Below are 16,490 nucleotides of genomic sequence, written 5' to 3' on the forward strand. Positions count from 1 at the left end.
ACCTGCTCTTCATGGAGAGAACAAAAGTGATGAACTAGACTAGACACGAGGGGGATAAGAATTATGAGTGTTTCTTCTGTGGCTTCATTACTGCCCCCTTCCTTCTGTTGTTACCCGCTCTGACCTCGTACCATCAGCACTTCTGGCAGACACATACAGGAACTAAATCTGTTACCACACTACTACACCACAAAAACATGTCAGTGCTCATGCTTTGTGTTTGTGTGTGTGTGTGTGTGTGTGTGTCGTGCACAAGTGTGTGAGTTTGAGTGGATAGCTGATTAGAATCCAAGGCTGCCTCTGTAAAGAGTTTATTTTATCGTTTTAAGAGAAGGCAGACACAAAGAGCTGGAACAGAGTGAATCTAAAAAAGAGGGGGGATCAAGGCTCATCTTAACTGTGAGATGGGGTGAAATGTCTATGTCTGTGTGTGTGTGTGTGTGTGTGTGTGTGTCTCAGGGGAGCCAACTTCTCTCTCTGGACTCAACTGAGCCCATCTGAGTCTCGATCCCACCCCTCCAGCTGTTTCGCTCCCTACCTCCAAGGCATTTCTCCATCCCCATTTTCTCCTCTAAACTCAGACAAACTCGCTCTGCCGCTGCTGCCTAAATGAGCTCATTTACTGTGTCTCTGCTGTTGTGTAATATTTGTTTTTGCCTGCTTTATTGACTTGAATTGCAGATACTGCTAAAGTAGAACTTGAGCTCCTACGTGACCTGTAATACTTTGTACTGATGGTTTGTGTTCAGCTGAAACAGTTTTTAGACTGCGCCACAAGCAGAGCAGTATGAATTCCCATATAAGGCAGGAGGACCCTTTCTAACCTCCTCCTCCTCCACTCTCTCTTCTTCCCCTTCACTCCTTCATTGCAACCAGCTCTGTCAACTCGCTCTTTCCTCTCTGTTGAGACCATGAACTAATGCCCTTGAGATCTACACACAAACATACTGCATGTACAAATATCTTTAAGGATTGCTTGAGAACAACAAACGTGTCAAACACCAGTGGTTCTTTCGGTTTGCTTGTTTGTCGTCCCCTGACATACCTGTCTGAACATCTGCATTGCTGTCTTTTCTTTAGTAAGCAACCGGTAAATATTACACCAACACTTCAGCTCAAGCCCTGCAAATCCGAAGGGAGGATGAGGAGCACAGGAAGCAGAGTGGGAAGTCGAGATGGATTGAAGGATCAAGAGAGTAAAGACGGAGTGGAAAAAAACACAAACAGCGCTGATAAGACCCTCGGCAGAGGAAGAGTCATTCTCAGCCAATACCCAGTGGACTCCCTCGTGTCCCAGTCTTCCCCTCCTGCAGGATGGGTTCTCGTGTGGGAATACGCAAGGAATGTGGCCCCTTTTGTTGAGTGTGTGATATGCTCCTGGTTGGCGGTCATTTGTGTGTCTTATGTGTGACAAGCTGCAGGCTTGGCAGAGGCAGATCAGAGAGACACTCAACAATCCTTTCTGGGTAAGACCCTCCCAGGAAAACAATGACTGGTCTTACGGTTGCTATCTCTCAAAGCTCCTCCTTGGCTGATGGAGAGCTGTCTCTCAGTGATTCATATCCATAGACTACAGATGAAACAAATAGTTTAAAAAGCTGTTTTTCATGAAACCCTTGACCAAACTCTATATTTTGATTTTATTCATAAAGATTTTTCTTGTAAGTCTAATTTTTTGCAAGTATACATTTCATTGAGGGACTTACAGAGAAGAATTTCTCATAGGATTTTTATTTCCCTACACTGGAGAGCTGTATATCTTTTTGCCCAAGGCGTTAACAAAAGTACACTTCTTGAAAGGCCTTTAAATAGACATTGTCGAAACTGACAGTCTACCTTAGCCTTGTGTGCAATAACACATCTACACAAAGACCTTTCCAGCTTTAAGCTATGTATTACACTCAAAAGTGCTACATTATCGAGAAGTAAAGGTGCAGGATTTATTTTCTGTATGAAATCTTAGCTGGTAGAAAAGACATTCGAACATGAGTAGACACAAAACAAGGCAAGGTGAGGTTTATTGAAGAATTTGTGACAGTTTCTTTGCTTCGTGCAGCCCTTGTGTTGACAGAACAGTCTTTTTAAGTGAAACACAGTGATACAAGAATGATCTGACGTCAGGACTGACAGCACCTGATGTTAACACCCTCACGGGTGTGTCTCACATCCACAAAATGGACTTTTATCTCCTATTAATGGAGATTAGAGGCCATCACACACATTTGGCACCAAAAAAATAAGATGAGAATTAAGAGAAAACAAGTCAGCCGATGGTGTTTTTGTTGGTTTCTACAGCCAGTATTTGGTTATTTTTCCAAGTTATTAGTACAAACTTGAAAGTTCTTTGTGGGTGTAGTAACAAACACATCATCACATCGAAAATATACAAATATTACAGCAGGTTTCATTCATTCCTTTAAAAAAAAAAAAAAGAACCAACTCCTTTGGTTTGATTATCAATTTATGCAGGAAAGAAAGCTTTGTATTTTACATATCCTTTGCGACAAACTTTAAAATGAGTTACTTGATGAACTAAAGTGAGATGTTGGGGGGAAACTTTAATCTCAATCAAGAATGTTGCACCCTGGCTAGAAAAATTAAAGGTATATGAATAAGCTGCTGTAGCTTAGTGACGCTATACAGAACTGCTTAAAGAGATAATTCACTAAAAAAAAGTGTATTTTGCCTTTCAAGTACACATAAATAGGTGTATTGAGCTCCCAAATACATCTTTCCCTCCTGTGTCACTTCTTTTTGACTCCAGAATGCAGAAAGTGACAGCCAGGTGTATGTAACCTGAAGCTAACAGTGACTGACAGCTAATACCAGCTACAGCAACTAAGCAGTAAAACTGCCCAAAAATATCTCTCTACGCACTGTAAATCACAGTCTGGTATAATTCAAGTCTTTTCCAGTCAGCCATATGCACAGTAATCCACAAACACTTTGAATTGAGCTAAAAATAAATAAAACATAACACTTAAAATTCTGTGCTACCCACTCATGCTAATCCACAAACGTTCATGTTAGCATCAAACTGACAGGGATGAAATATGTTTTTAACTTAAATCAAAGTGTTTGGGGATAACCGTGCTAATTGGAAGATACAGATGTGGATTATACCAGTTCATGCACTTGAGAGTTTCTAAACTGACATTTTATGGTATTTTTGCCATTTTTCCCCCTTTATTACTGTAGCTGTTGTTAGCTATCAGTCGCCATTAGCTTCAAGCTAAATATGCATCTACATAATCCAGGGTCTCAAAGAAGTGAGGTAGGAGGAAAATATCTTAGTGAGCTTAAGACATCTACTTCTGACAAATTGAAAGGGTAAAATAACTTATTGGATAAAGTTTATATTGAGCAGTAACATCTTTGTACATGCAAGATACGTCTGCTTTGAATGAGAATGAAAATATACCATGAAACCGACACAAATGTGTCACCAGGTACAGAAAGGCTGCTAGACGGTGTTAGCAGGTACTTGCAAGCCATCACCTTGGTTCATAATGTGTTTGCTGAAAGCTGAACCCAGAATTGTTTGTTTTCAATCAGAGCTGGAATAGGTGAGTCAGACATGGAGGTGGAAAAAAAACAAAACTGAGGAGAAAGCCAGGGACGCTCTTTGATCTTATTTGAACTCTCTGTTCAGTTGACTGCACGGCTTGTGTTTGTGTGTACATGTATAAGTGAAGTTTAGGACAGACACAGCGAGAAACACAAGTGTCTTGCAGTTCCTCTTACATCCTTTGTGGTCTCTACTCACCCAAACATTAAAGGTTCACTGCAAACCTGTGACCAACAGCAGTACATGTCATGATACGAGTTGTACACGAAAAGCTTGCATTGCCTCATTCAGGATCAACGGAATGAGAAGACGCTAGCTCAGTCAAACCTCTGCATCAGAGATTTGATCAACAAAAGCATAGAAGCAGTAGCATCAGATGCCTCCCACACCTTTTCTGTGCCTCCTGGGGAGTGTGAACCCTGCCTTGGTGTCTGTACATGGTGCTAAAACAAGGCGACACTGCGGTCAGTCACACAGGAAACTGAGAAGGCAGACGACCTCACATCCTGCCTGAGCTTTGGAAGAAACACTTCCTCCTTAAAAGCAGCGAGTGCAATTCTCAACAAATTTCTCACATGAAGGCTGTATGTCTGCTTAAATTTAAAGCCAGGCATTGCAAACATCTCACACTTTGGAGAAAAAAAAAATTCTTTGGAGGAAAGATACATTCACGAAAGTTTCAAGTGAATAAAGGGAAATGACAAAGCTACATCATTAGCCTGAGGCTGAGTTGCCATTAAAAACTCTGTACGGGCGTTAAATTGACCACATTTCTCACCTGTGTCAGATTTTAAAAAGCCCCATGATTATCAAAAGAACTGAGCAGCGGAGGATGTGCATCTTGATCTCACCTTCAAACTGGCAGTGAAACAGATGAGACAGTAGCTTTGATGCACTAATGGAACAGTCAGTGCTACTATGACAGCAACCATCCACCCACCACTCTATTATCTGCTGACAAACACCACGTAAATATTTCCCATACAGTCCAGACATTTACAAAACCCCACTGCTCAACAACAACAATAGCTGTGGTGCTCAGCAGCCTCTCACTGAAGTACACTCCATTTGTTCACTCCACTCTCTGCCCAGAGCCCCCTGGTTGCCATCAGGGCTTCTTGGCTACAGTTTTGGTTTTCCCGTTGGGTCCTGTTTTGATCTGGGTCATCTCCACATCTGTCAGGGCGTCAGGGGGAAGGTACGAGCGCATGCGCTCGATGGTCTTCTGGTAAGCTGCCCTCTCCTGCTCCAGAGAGCGAATCATGTGCTTCATTTTGCTCTCTCGAGAAAGTAAGTTCTCCATGCTCGTCTCCAGCGATTGGATCTTTTGCCGTGCAGCCTGGAACACACAAACACCTCAGCTCAGTAATGGGTAGCTGCATGGTACAAATTACAAAATTGTAAGATAATATATTCTAATCTTAACAAAACATTTGAACATTCAAGTGCAATTAATGACACAGAAGCAGTGGAAGTTCAGTTGAGTCCATTAACACCGACACAGAAGCTCATTTCATATGTGAACTTTGTGAAGACCACCAGGTGACAGCAGCCGGCCTTCAGTCTATGTTAGGTTGTGTTTTAGTGCCATCTACAGGAAGTCCCAGACATTACCAGTGGCAACTTCAGATGTCACATGAAACTACAGAGCTTTTAACCACTCTTTCACAATGAGACATTTTCAAATTGGCATTTCATATTTCCTGCAGTTTAATACTTTCATTTTTTTTCAAGACAGTTCTGAAGGTTATATGATACCTGAAGTTTTTCCAGCAGGTCCATGTTCTGCTTTTTCAGCTGTGAATTTGTCTTTTCCAGTTTGTCCAGCCGGTCGGACTCATCGGGCAGCGGTCCTGAGTCCACCACCTCATCCTGCAGGACGTGGTACTCCACCTCGTACGCATGCAGCTGCTTGGAGATGTCCATTTCTGTTACCTGGCAACAGACATGTCACACTCTGACTTTATATGTCATTACAGGGCGTGTTCTATATTAGGGAGAAAAAAAAATCGAATATAAGACCCGTCCAGTATCACTATAAATGAAATCAAAGATAAAACTTGCTATGAAAATACACACCGAAAGTAAACTGATGGTGGATAAGCTATTCCTTAATATTTTTCAATTCTTTTCTTCCTCCAGACTAGGGAAGCCCTCGCAGTGACAAAAATATTTCAGATCACTGAAATAGATTTTAGAATCATTTCATGAAATCCGAGGCCAGTTTACTCACTTAAAAATACATTCTAACTTTCACTGATATCAAAAACCATCAGGGAAACACCACAACACGTGGGTTTAGATCGTGTTTTGTGTAACTTTTCTCTCCGTACCTTGGCAATGGTCTGCTCCATCTGTGTCCGTGTGAGGGTGGGGAGTGTCGTTTTCAGATAGTCCACAATGCTCTCAAAGCTGTCGCACTCCACTATCTCCCCCTCATGGCTGCTCAGCAAGCACAGGGCTACTTTAAAGATCACTTCAGTCCCCTGGACGAATATTAAATCTGGCAAAATAAAAACAATATTAAGAACTGCAATGATTCACACACTTAAAAAAAAACAAAAAAACAAGTGTTGTGAAGCTAAACATTTGGCCATTATTCAATAAACATGCCAAAGATGCGGGACACAAAGCCGAGAGGGAACTGCGAGGCGAAGAGTGTGAGGAACCACGGTGCTGCGTAGAGGCTCGGGGAGATCTCGTGTTCCTCAAAGTGATTGTACAACTCGCGGTGGTAGTCATGTAACAGTCTGGAGAGTTGATACATCTGAATCTATGAAAAGACACACACACACACACACACACACACACACACACACACACACACACACACACACACACACAAACATGTAAGTGCAGATGAGGAAACTGGTTGATCTGGATTTGCATTGGAACACATAGGACAATTGAGGTATTGTAACTGTACCCAGAAAAATACGACTGGGTAATTTTGGGAGCCTGCTCAGACATGCACAAGTCAAAGCATTTAATAAGTTTCCAGCTCTAAAAAAAATAATTTTTTGCACAGTCATCAGCTATAGACAGACAGGAGAAGCAGAACTTCGACTCCGATAGTCTTCCTGACAGTTAAAAAGACCAGACATTGCTTTACCTGCTCGTACGCAACAGAAAACTGTACACGTTCCTCCTTTCTTTACAAACTCTGGGTGAGTCTTTCCAGGAAATATTACAATAAGAGAGCTAGCTAGCAGTAAACTGTCGTATAGATTAAATATTACCACACCTGCTGATGCTTTCACCGTGATGAGTGCAGCTGATGTTTAACTGGAGCCAACAGAGAACACGCAAGTGAGGTTTGAATAAGAGGCGGGGCCTCTTGGCTACTGTTATTCATTGCCTGCAATAACTCTCCCATATCTAACTACCTGCTGGGAAAGGTAAATAAAGAAGGTGAGCAATACAGTAGGCTAGAAATAAATGTGACAATAAACATATTCTGCTGGCATATATATTCAGAACAACGGCAGAACTCTTGATAACAAACATAGTCATGTTTGCGTTGAGTGTTGCACGGCAAAGGTGTGTATTCCCATTTGGAGGTGGGACTAAGTCACGTGTGCAAGTCTCCAGTAATAACCTTAGAGTCTCAAGCAAGTCCCAACTTGATCAACTAGACACCAAGTGTCTGTGTGTGTGTGTATTTTTTTAATATTATTATCATTATCCTTATTTTGAGCATCCGAGATTCTACAGGAGAAAGCTTGAAGAACAGATACAACCTGGTATGTTTATGCTCACTACAGATGCTCATTAACAGGCAGCAAATAGATAAATTAGTTTCAGGCATATTTTCACGTTGGTGGTTAAGCTGGTGACATACACCAGCTAAAACCATCAAGTCACATATTTGATCAGATTTCTCATTTGTTTTATTTGTGAGTGAGATATTACAGTTAATGATTTCGGCATCTAAATATCAAGAGGAGAGAAATCGTCACAGAGATTTCCTGCCGTACAAGAAAATGCAGCTAACAAGCTGATTTGATTGTATTACGTCATTTTTAAGACTGGAAGTGATGATTTTGAATAATGACGAGATTAATAAAATTGTTGCAGTGAAAGGAGGTGCTGACAAAAGGAAATAATGAGAAAAATTAAGAACCCTCTTGTTTTAAAAAAAAACCTTTGCGGCCATTTCAGTGTAGATTTCAGAGTTTACAAGGTGCACCGAATGCATCATGAGCTCACTTTACAAAGGGATGGGGTGCTAATTCTATCTAAAATGTTCTATCACGTAGTATCACAGATCAAATTCATGAGAACTCTGATTTGAATCTTTCAAAACAGAATCTAGTCCCTTCATCACTGACTTTCACCCCCAAATTATTTTGCACAGATGAAATTTAAAGGATTTCTTGACTTTAACTTGTGCAACACATACAGGTTGTAGTGATCCCTGGCCCATACCTGCAGAGAGACCATGTCAGGCTTGTACTGGCGTCTGATGCCGAGGTCATACATGAGGAACTTCAGCATGTCGAAGGCCTGCTCTTCACTCATGTGCAGCAGCAGCACTCCGGCCACAAAGCTGATACCCTGGCAGTAGCTGACCTGTGTGCAACAAAGCAGCACATTACCTGCTGCAAATGTGACCATGACCATCACTGTGGGCTTCAAGTGCCTGTCCTGTTCGCAGGATTAAAAGTACCTCTGTATCCAGCAGAGAGTAGGCTTTCAGGAGGTTATAGAGGGAAAGCTGTCCAGGGCCCAGCTGGACTGAGAAGTACTGGTGGGTGGGGAAGGTCCGGCCTGAGGACAGACACGGAGATGCATCTCAATATAGACTAAATATTTCTCTAACATGTCAGGTTACGGTTTAGTGAGGCGGAGGGTCTGTCCAAAATGCTCCACCATGTGCTCACCTAGATCCACCAGAATAGCATGCTGCTGCGCGGTGAGCTGTTTCAGCAGATCATGGTAGGGGGTGTCTGGGGCAGGCTGGCGCTGGGGCAGCCTGTGACACAAGCGGTGCTGATGGGACAGTAACAACCAGACCTCCCCGCGCCGACCTTTGGGAACACCTGCACACAAAGAGGAAAGTAAACGAGCTCATTCAGAAATGCACAGAATCAAAGGTACATCCTTATACGGTGTATGCTCGCTCACCTTGGCAGACTGCACGGTAAATCTCCTCCTTGTCTTGTGGGACTGTCGTTCTGCCGGGGGCCTTCAGTTTCCTCTCCCACAATGCCTGCACATCTTTGGAGTCCTGCCCCACTTCTTGGTAGTTCAGTTTCATCTTACGAATGTGCAGCTCATCTCGGCTTGCTGCAACACAATAAACGTTGAGATAAGGAGAGATGAGACAACACATTTAATAGTAAGCAGCCTTTTAATATGCTTTAGAGCACAGCCGAAACATATCTATTGGAGTAAAAAAAAAGTACATGTCAATAAAAATTGTTGGCTGATAGATCCACTACAGTCAGCAGTTTTAACACTGATCGAATGAGACAAATGTAGCCTTTCTTGATTTGTCTGAATGGGTGTATATGCTGGCAGAGGTGCAAAGGTGGTAAATATTGTATCATGATCAATTTGTTGTACGTCATCTATATACCTAGTAGGTCTGGCAATTCAAAAGTACCGTGATGTAATTCTTGTCACCATAACAACATAAAATGACATTCACATATAAAGGTAGAAAGGTCACTTTGATCTACCTTTAATCTTTGTGTAATGTCTGACTGTGATCTTGGTGTTCTGATTTTAATACCTGACCACTTTGATCACCTCTATCTGACAAGAGTTTTCACTTTGATCTCAGACTCCTTTGATCCCCACATACAGGGACATCCAAGACCAATTGTTAAAGGACAAGAGGGGGAAGAGGTGGAACACACAAAGAAAGAAAAAGAAGATGAACGGCATGAACAAAAGGAGGGACTGGAAAATGAAAGGAAGAAAAGACACGACAGGAGGGACAGGAAATAAAAGTGAAAGAATGGCAGGAGAGACTGAAACAATTATATGAGAATATGTAGAACACAAATAAGGTAGAAGTTGGGGGAAACCAACGGGCGGGGGGGCAGTAGTGAAGGAATGACAGGAGAAACCAGACCAGATATATAAAATGACATGAAAAAGGAAAGAGAAAATTGGTAGCGGTCATGCAAAGAGAGAGATCAAGAGAGAAGAGGTGAAGAAAAACAAGAAAAATTGGCTCGGCTTGGCAAGTTGGCTTCTTTTATTTTACATTTTGATGTACTCTCACACTTGGGTTGGCCAAACGTTTGGTCAAGAACACCACGATCTGTTATTGTGACGACTCTGAACAGTTTTTATTAAATGATGTTGTCATAGCGAGGCAGCTTATCTTGATATTTCCTAATGCGACACGGAATTGAAACAAGTGGTCAGGGGTTGAAGGTTCGCCTTGGCGGAGGAATGCACTCTTTTAGTATTTTCCAGTAATTAAGATATATTTATTACTTTTTGACATGTAGTTTTGAGCATTTTAACATTTTAATAACAGAGCCCATTTTAACACGATACTGTTGAAAAAAGGTTGAATTTTTACAGCTCATTTTGATTCTATGGAACAGAAGGAAATCGAGCTGTGCATAGAAGACACTCCTAGACCCATCCCTTCAGCAGAATTCAACTGACGATCAAAGACATATTTGTACATACAGTATATTCTCCCCAGCACCCGCTCGTCACCACGGAAACCCCTCCGCATAAACAACATCAACAATAACCACATTAACAGCAGGAATCCATTATGCTGCAGAGGTGAGATCAAGACGGTGTGTAGAAGTACACAGGACAAAAGAGACACCATAAAGCATGATAATCACCCAACACGCAAACAAGAATACTGAATAGAATGAAACGAACGACCAGCACCAAAGCTCATGCAATATATTGGTCTTTATCCAGACAGCCCCTTTTAAATGACTTACCTTCTATTGAAAATGGTTATTCACAGTTAGGTCCTCTGACCAGCATTGGTGTCATAGTAACAAACAGAGGAAAAGAGATGCGTTGGTGTTGTGATTGTAAAAGCTTTACACAGCAAGTGCATCCCAAAGCTACACTGGGCACACCTGCATATAAATGTGGCCATGACTAAAAAATACTAACCATCAGTTTCATTTTAAAAATTGTTTCAGTTTCAGTTATAAATGTTTTCTCCTTTCGTTTCATTTTTGGAACTGACATTAATAATAATAATAATAATAATGATGATAATAATGATAAAAGTTAAACACTGTACACTGTGACAGAGTCGAACTCTCATATTTATTGTTAAAGTCGAATGCTGGTGTAAATTTAATTGACAAGTATTAGAGATTGGGACATTTTACTTCATTCCACTTTCTTTTAAAGATCCACAAATGATGAAAAGATATTTCTCCACAACTGACGGTGATGGAGGACAGAAAAGGAGAAGAGCTAAAAAAAAAAATAGCTGTGGATGTACCCTGAATAACCCGGCCCTTAGAGGGCGCTCTTACCAAAAGTTCTCACCCTGAACCCGAACTTAAACGTTGCAATTTAACCAAATCTGTGTCTGTCTGTCTGAGTATATGTGTATGTTTATCCGTGCGAGATGAGCAACACCAACACTGACTTATTAGCACTCATGAAAGCTAACAAGATTGCCTCTCAAAATAAAGGGTATTCATAATCTTAGCCCAGAAGGAGTCCTCTACATCCACTGTAGACAGCTGGTCTTTTCCATGTTGTACAGTTGGCCTGACCTTACAAAACCACAAACCCATTTTGGTGCAGGTATTTTGTCCCTCTTATCTCTTCTGTCATTCTTTTTTAGGCTACTCCCTCTCCAAACAAACTAGTAGACAATGTTTTTTTTGTTTTTTATATCATATTACTTTTTCACCTTATTCAGATTGCTTACACCAGGGACCAACTCACAGCACTGGAGCTAGCCAGCTGGCATACTGACTAAAACAACAAACACCCCTCCAGGAATTAGGACACACAGAGGGTGGAGAAGAGGAATACAGTGACGAGGAAGAGGAGCTGGGCGGCTCCACACAAGCATTAACTGTACTGTATCTTCTATTATTAGAGGCAATGTGAGATTGTTTCATGATGAATGAGCTAGTGAGGCATCAGAGGGACTTCTGTGAGAGTTTCACTGAGACGTGGCAATATGAAGATACTCCAGATCCCTTCACTGCTCCCGACGGCGTCTAGAACACACCAGTGTGGTCAAAATAACCTCTCTGCAACCCGCATTGCAGCAGGGCTGTTAGCAACAGGGCGACATTACACACACATCTCCCCTCAACAAAACAAACCAGGCGACACATGATCCGTACTCTTATATCAGACTCTACACCCCAAAATGCAAACACACAAGAACGCACAGTTATTTCTGTTTTCTTTATTTGTTGTTTAGTTTTTCAAATTTAATGAGGGGGCTGCTGGTGGCTTGTGTTCTGAGAAGTTTTAGAACCCAGGCTCTGGCAAATGGAGCAACATACGTGACTGAATGTGCAGGCTACCGTGGGTTCTCAAACACTAGATATAACTCATTGGTCTGCTGCAGAGTCACAAATGCTAATTATATCCTCATCCACTCAAAAAAGCCTCAGGAACAAGAAGACTTTGAAAGTCGGAGCATGGGGCGAGAGCTCTCACCATTTTAATACACGTTTTCAACAGCAGAGAAACCTGAACAATAAGACCCAGTGTGAACAGTTACCACTACAGACGGCCTCATGACAAATTATGTGTAGCACCAGTGTCAGCAGGGAAGGGCACACACTCGACATCAAGAGATCCTGAGAGATCTGGGTACAGGACGAGGAACATCATGTTCTTCAGATTCATGTGACTGCAGAAAGGCTTCATTCTCGAGCGAGAATCACGCTTTCTATGGCTAGTAGTAACGGCAACTTACCCTCCAGCCTTTGGTTCTCCTTCTCCATGCGGAGCAGTAGGATCTGCTGGTGGATTGCATTTTTCCAAAGGGCCCGGTAGTCCTCGCCGGTTCTCTTAGGCCTCTCTGCAGACAGTAGGTCACCTGTTTGGGGCAGCAGGTGACCCAACACGTCCAGACTCGGATGCAAGGCCCGAGGAGAGAGCGGCAACAGCTCCCTGGCATCAGAGTGATCTACAATATATCAATAAAAAACAATCATCAAGTGTCTTGTTTAACACCATTTTTCATATTAAGAATACATGAAGAATTAGCACTTGACTTTCCAGCTCTTTAGTCTTTTTTAAACTTTTGTTTCGGTTGTGCAGCAAATTTGTTTTGTGCCTCAGTCCCAACTCTCTCATTTGACTCTTCCAGGACAAGCAGACAGAACTAATGTAGCAATGGTTGCTACCTATTATGAACTAAAATCTTCCAGCTGCTCGAGACAAATCAGGAACCAGCAGGACAATTGTCTCTCCTAGGGTACACGGACATCTGAAACTTCATAGCTGTTTATTCCAGTAGCCAAATGACAATGATGATATTATCTGTGTAAAAATAGGTTTATGGGACAGGTCACATTTCTTTCTAGACTGATAAACATAAATAAACTATGAATTGGATTTTTTTTCTTCTGGAAATGTACACACTTCATCTCTTGTTTATGCACAACAATCAACAGATGGCCAGCAAAGAAGTTTCTCATCAGCCTGATATTGAGTTGTTGTTTTTTTAAAAAGAGCAATATCTGCCAGTACCAAAGACATGCAGGTCTCATCGCCCCGCCTCTCGCCCAATGTCAGCTGGGATAGATTATAGCCCCCCTGCCCACGACCCTTCACGGATAAGTGGTATAGAAAATTGATGGATGTTTTTTTTTTTACCAGAACTGTTAGAAAAGCCCATTAATCCTCTTTTTGTTGTTATTTACTCAACAGTGGACAACAGATATCAGCTGCTGGACCAATACTTGTTTTACAAATATTGGCAAACGGACCGATATTTGTTGATCTTTTTAATGCCGATTATCATGAGGAAACCATGGATATTCGGTACAAACTGATACATATAAAGTGACTAATATCGGCCGATATCCATGAGCTGCCAATATTATCCTGCATCCCTAATTGTCACTTTAAGAGTTGATAATAGTCACATTGACAAAATGGGGTACATTGCATTGTGGGATTATCAAAGTATATTATATGGACAGAACTATTCCCTCCACGGATGATATGGGAGATTAATTTGCCAACATTTAAAGAGGCAGTAGAATACTTCAACAAAGACTTCTTCTCATATAAAATATACAAACTTAATTTGGAATTGATATAAAAAGATTTCTTGAATATGACTGCAAAGTTTGATAGTCATAAGCATAAGCACATAAGCAATAGTTTTATCAGTCAAACTCTTACATTGACCTCAAGAAGCACGGAGAGTTGACTTCTTGTTCCTCGCAGTCATAATTACAAAAATATGCACGCATATCTGAAATGAATCCAATGCTCCTGCGCTTGTGGATTAGTCACAGCGTATTCACTCTTCACTCGTGATTGTATTGCCGGACCTGGATGCTGCATGGATGATGGCTTGTTCATGGGCGACGCCACCCTCAGGAAGATCTTCTGTCTCCAGGAGACCCTGCGTGGGGTTGGCGGTAGACCTCCGGTCACAGAGTCACTGCTGCAGCCAGACAGGGTCCGTTTCCTGCCTTCCCCATTGCTACAATAAGATAGCAGCGTCAGAGACACCCGATGAAAGAGTCAGGTGTCTTCTTACACACTTCCTTTCAACACCCGTTCACAACTGCAGGCATGCACACGTCCATTAGTGCTTCTTCACATACTGTAGTCTAACCTCTCAGACTAACAGAGGAAACTGTATACCAGCCTGTCAGGAAAAGCGGAGTCAGAGTTAATCAGAAAAAGGTGAATCGTAAACATACTGGTAAAAAGCATGTGGCAGCCACTGAATATCTGATGTTAATGAAGCAGATAGTCACAGGGACACAAATACACATCAGACACAAACACACACAGCCAGGGCAAAAGTCTGTCCGGAGGGTGTGGGGGGGTGTGGGGCTGTTGTGAGTGAAGAAGACTTGATTAGCAACTGAAAAATATATGCTCGTCTCACTTGTGTTTCATACCCATCAAATTATAGTCTCCATTACATAGATCTGCAAATCACCAAGAGCTCACGATGCCTCTTAAACCTCTAAAAAGCACTTAAGCGCATTTGACGTGCTTTTCTTTCCTGTTCATGTTTTATCATCTTGGCTGTGCTCATCATTATGCCATCAGATTGTGTGTTTGGGAGGATTCTGGGAAATCAACCTCAGTTCCTATAAAAATGACATACATACTACTTCCACAAGGGGCACTGCTTGTCAAAAGAATACATTGGTTGTCATGAGTATTTGTGTGTGTGTGTGTGTGTGTGTGTGTGTGGCTACAGTTAGATCAATAGCATATTCCTGTGCTAAAGATCAAATAACCCCCCCCCCCCTCCCTTGTGATATCATGACAGAAACAAAAACTCTGTCTTCAAGGGTTAAAATTCTGAAAATTAAGCAATATTTGATATTTATGATCAGAACTGATAATAATTCACAAAATTAACTCATTGAAAATGCAAAATATTTTATTTAGATATTACAAAGTGGATTTTTTTGTGTATAGCTTGAATTTGTGGTGTAAGATTTCAAACAAAGCCCTTGTGGTTAAGAGTGAGAGGTGTCGCACCACGCAATCGCCAACTCGGTAGTGCAGCATAATCAGTACAACAGGAAGCACAAAGTGGTTACTAATGTGCCTAGTCAGCAGCCAGATTTTATTATGATGAATGTGACAATGATATCGTTTGGCATCTCTTACCTTCTTTTATTAATAGATTTTTCTAGTCACATTGCAGTTTAAATCACCTGAGGACTGACAGCTTTCACGCTCAGGTGGACGACCCGGCTATGACACGATGATCAGGTGACAGGTCAGTCTATTCCCCTGCAGGTCTAGAAAGGTAATCCAAGTCTTCTAGGTTTGACTAGCAAAAAGCATCTCATTCTATCAGCAGGTGAAACCGCGAGCTGTGAGAAAAAAAGAGGCATGCCAACCCAATAGTCTTCATCGTGCTAAGCTAACTAGTGCCAGCCTGCATATACAGAGGTGAAAAGGATATCCATCTTCTTGTCTAGCTCTGGGGAAGGTGGCAAATAAGTGGATTACCCAAAAAGTTGTCTATTAGGTAACTCAATTTGAGCCTTAGCAGATCTAAAATCTTGATTTTGAAGATACAGAGGGCATCTAATATGCTAATCTTTCTATCTTTCCTCCTAAAACAACATTTTTAAATTATTTTGATTTGATTTTTTACACGTAGTATAACAATCGGCTCAAGTTTCAGTTCTGTTTTTTTGTTGTTGTTGTTTTTAACCAAAGAACAAAACCCATTCTGTTTTCACTCTAATAATTATAGTTATGTAAAACCATGTAAGGTGAAACCGTGATATTTCCTGGGAATGTTTTTGGACCATGATAATTCTCAATTTCGTCATATTATCTTGTCTTCGCATGAAAGTATTTGTTCTATTTCTTGTTTATACATGTGAGCAACCAGTCAGTCTGTAATATAATGATCAAAATAAAAATGTCTCATTTATCTTACTCTCTTTCTCCAGCTCCATCACCCAAACCAAGCCCGGTTCTGTCTGAGGTTTCTTTTTAGAAGAGTTTTTCCTCCTCTAAGCGTTGGTTTCTCGCCATAATATTGTAAAATCTTGACCTTACTACATAAAGTACCTTGTTAAACTGAGGTTACATTCGCTGTGTTTTAGTGTTTCATTTTTTTGTTGAAAGGTAAAGTAATATTGAGTCCTTATTATCGATTAAATTAAACAATGAGGATCAGCCTCATCCATGACATCATGACATCACGTCTGCTCTGCTGACTCATTCATAATGGATATATTAACCTTTACATTCTGCCAGCCACACACCAACAGTT

The 16,490-nt window shown here is 41.3% G+C and overlaps 1 protein-coding gene across 3 annotated transcripts in view; it reads right to left on the minus strand.

Moving 5' to 3' along the window:
• Positions 1–2,000: 2,000 nt before the first annotated feature.
• Positions 2,001–16,490, minus strand: part of tbc1d4 (TBC1 domain family, member 4) — a 29,544-nt gene continuing 15,054 nt past the window's right edge. For all 3 annotated transcript variants that reach the window (XM_086220265.1, XM_086220264.1, XM_086220266.1), the window contains 10 exons: positions 14,056–14,210; positions 12,465–12,677; positions 8,696–8,857; positions 8,452–8,610; positions 8,238–8,338; positions 7,997–8,140; positions 6,182–6,341; positions 5,902–6,071; positions 5,327–5,503; positions 2,001–4,907 (listed from right to left, as the gene is read on the minus strand). In XM_086220265.1, the coding sequence (XP_086076391.1) occupies positions 4,677–4,907; positions 5,327–5,503; positions 5,902–6,071; positions 6,182–6,341; positions 7,997–8,140; positions 8,238–8,338; positions 8,452–8,610; positions 8,696–8,857; positions 12,465–12,677; positions 14,056–14,210 (1,672 nt within the window). In that variant the 3' untranslated portion in view covers positions 2,001–4,676. The remainder of the gene's footprint in view (positions 4,908–5,326; positions 5,504–5,901; positions 6,072–6,181; positions 6,342–7,996; positions 8,141–8,237; positions 8,339–8,451; positions 8,611–8,695; positions 8,858–12,464; positions 12,678–14,055; positions 14,211–16,490) is intronic.

Source organism: Aulostomus chinensis, chromosome 12 (assembly GCF_037954235.1).
Source record: "Aulostomus chinensis isolate RoL2024-O1b breed Wild chromosome 12, RoL_Achi_v1.0, whole genome shotgun sequence".
In the NCBI taxonomy this organism is placed as follows: domain Eukaryota; kingdom Metazoa; phylum Chordata; class Actinopteri; order Syngnathiformes; family Aulostomidae; genus Aulostomus; species Aulostomus chinensis.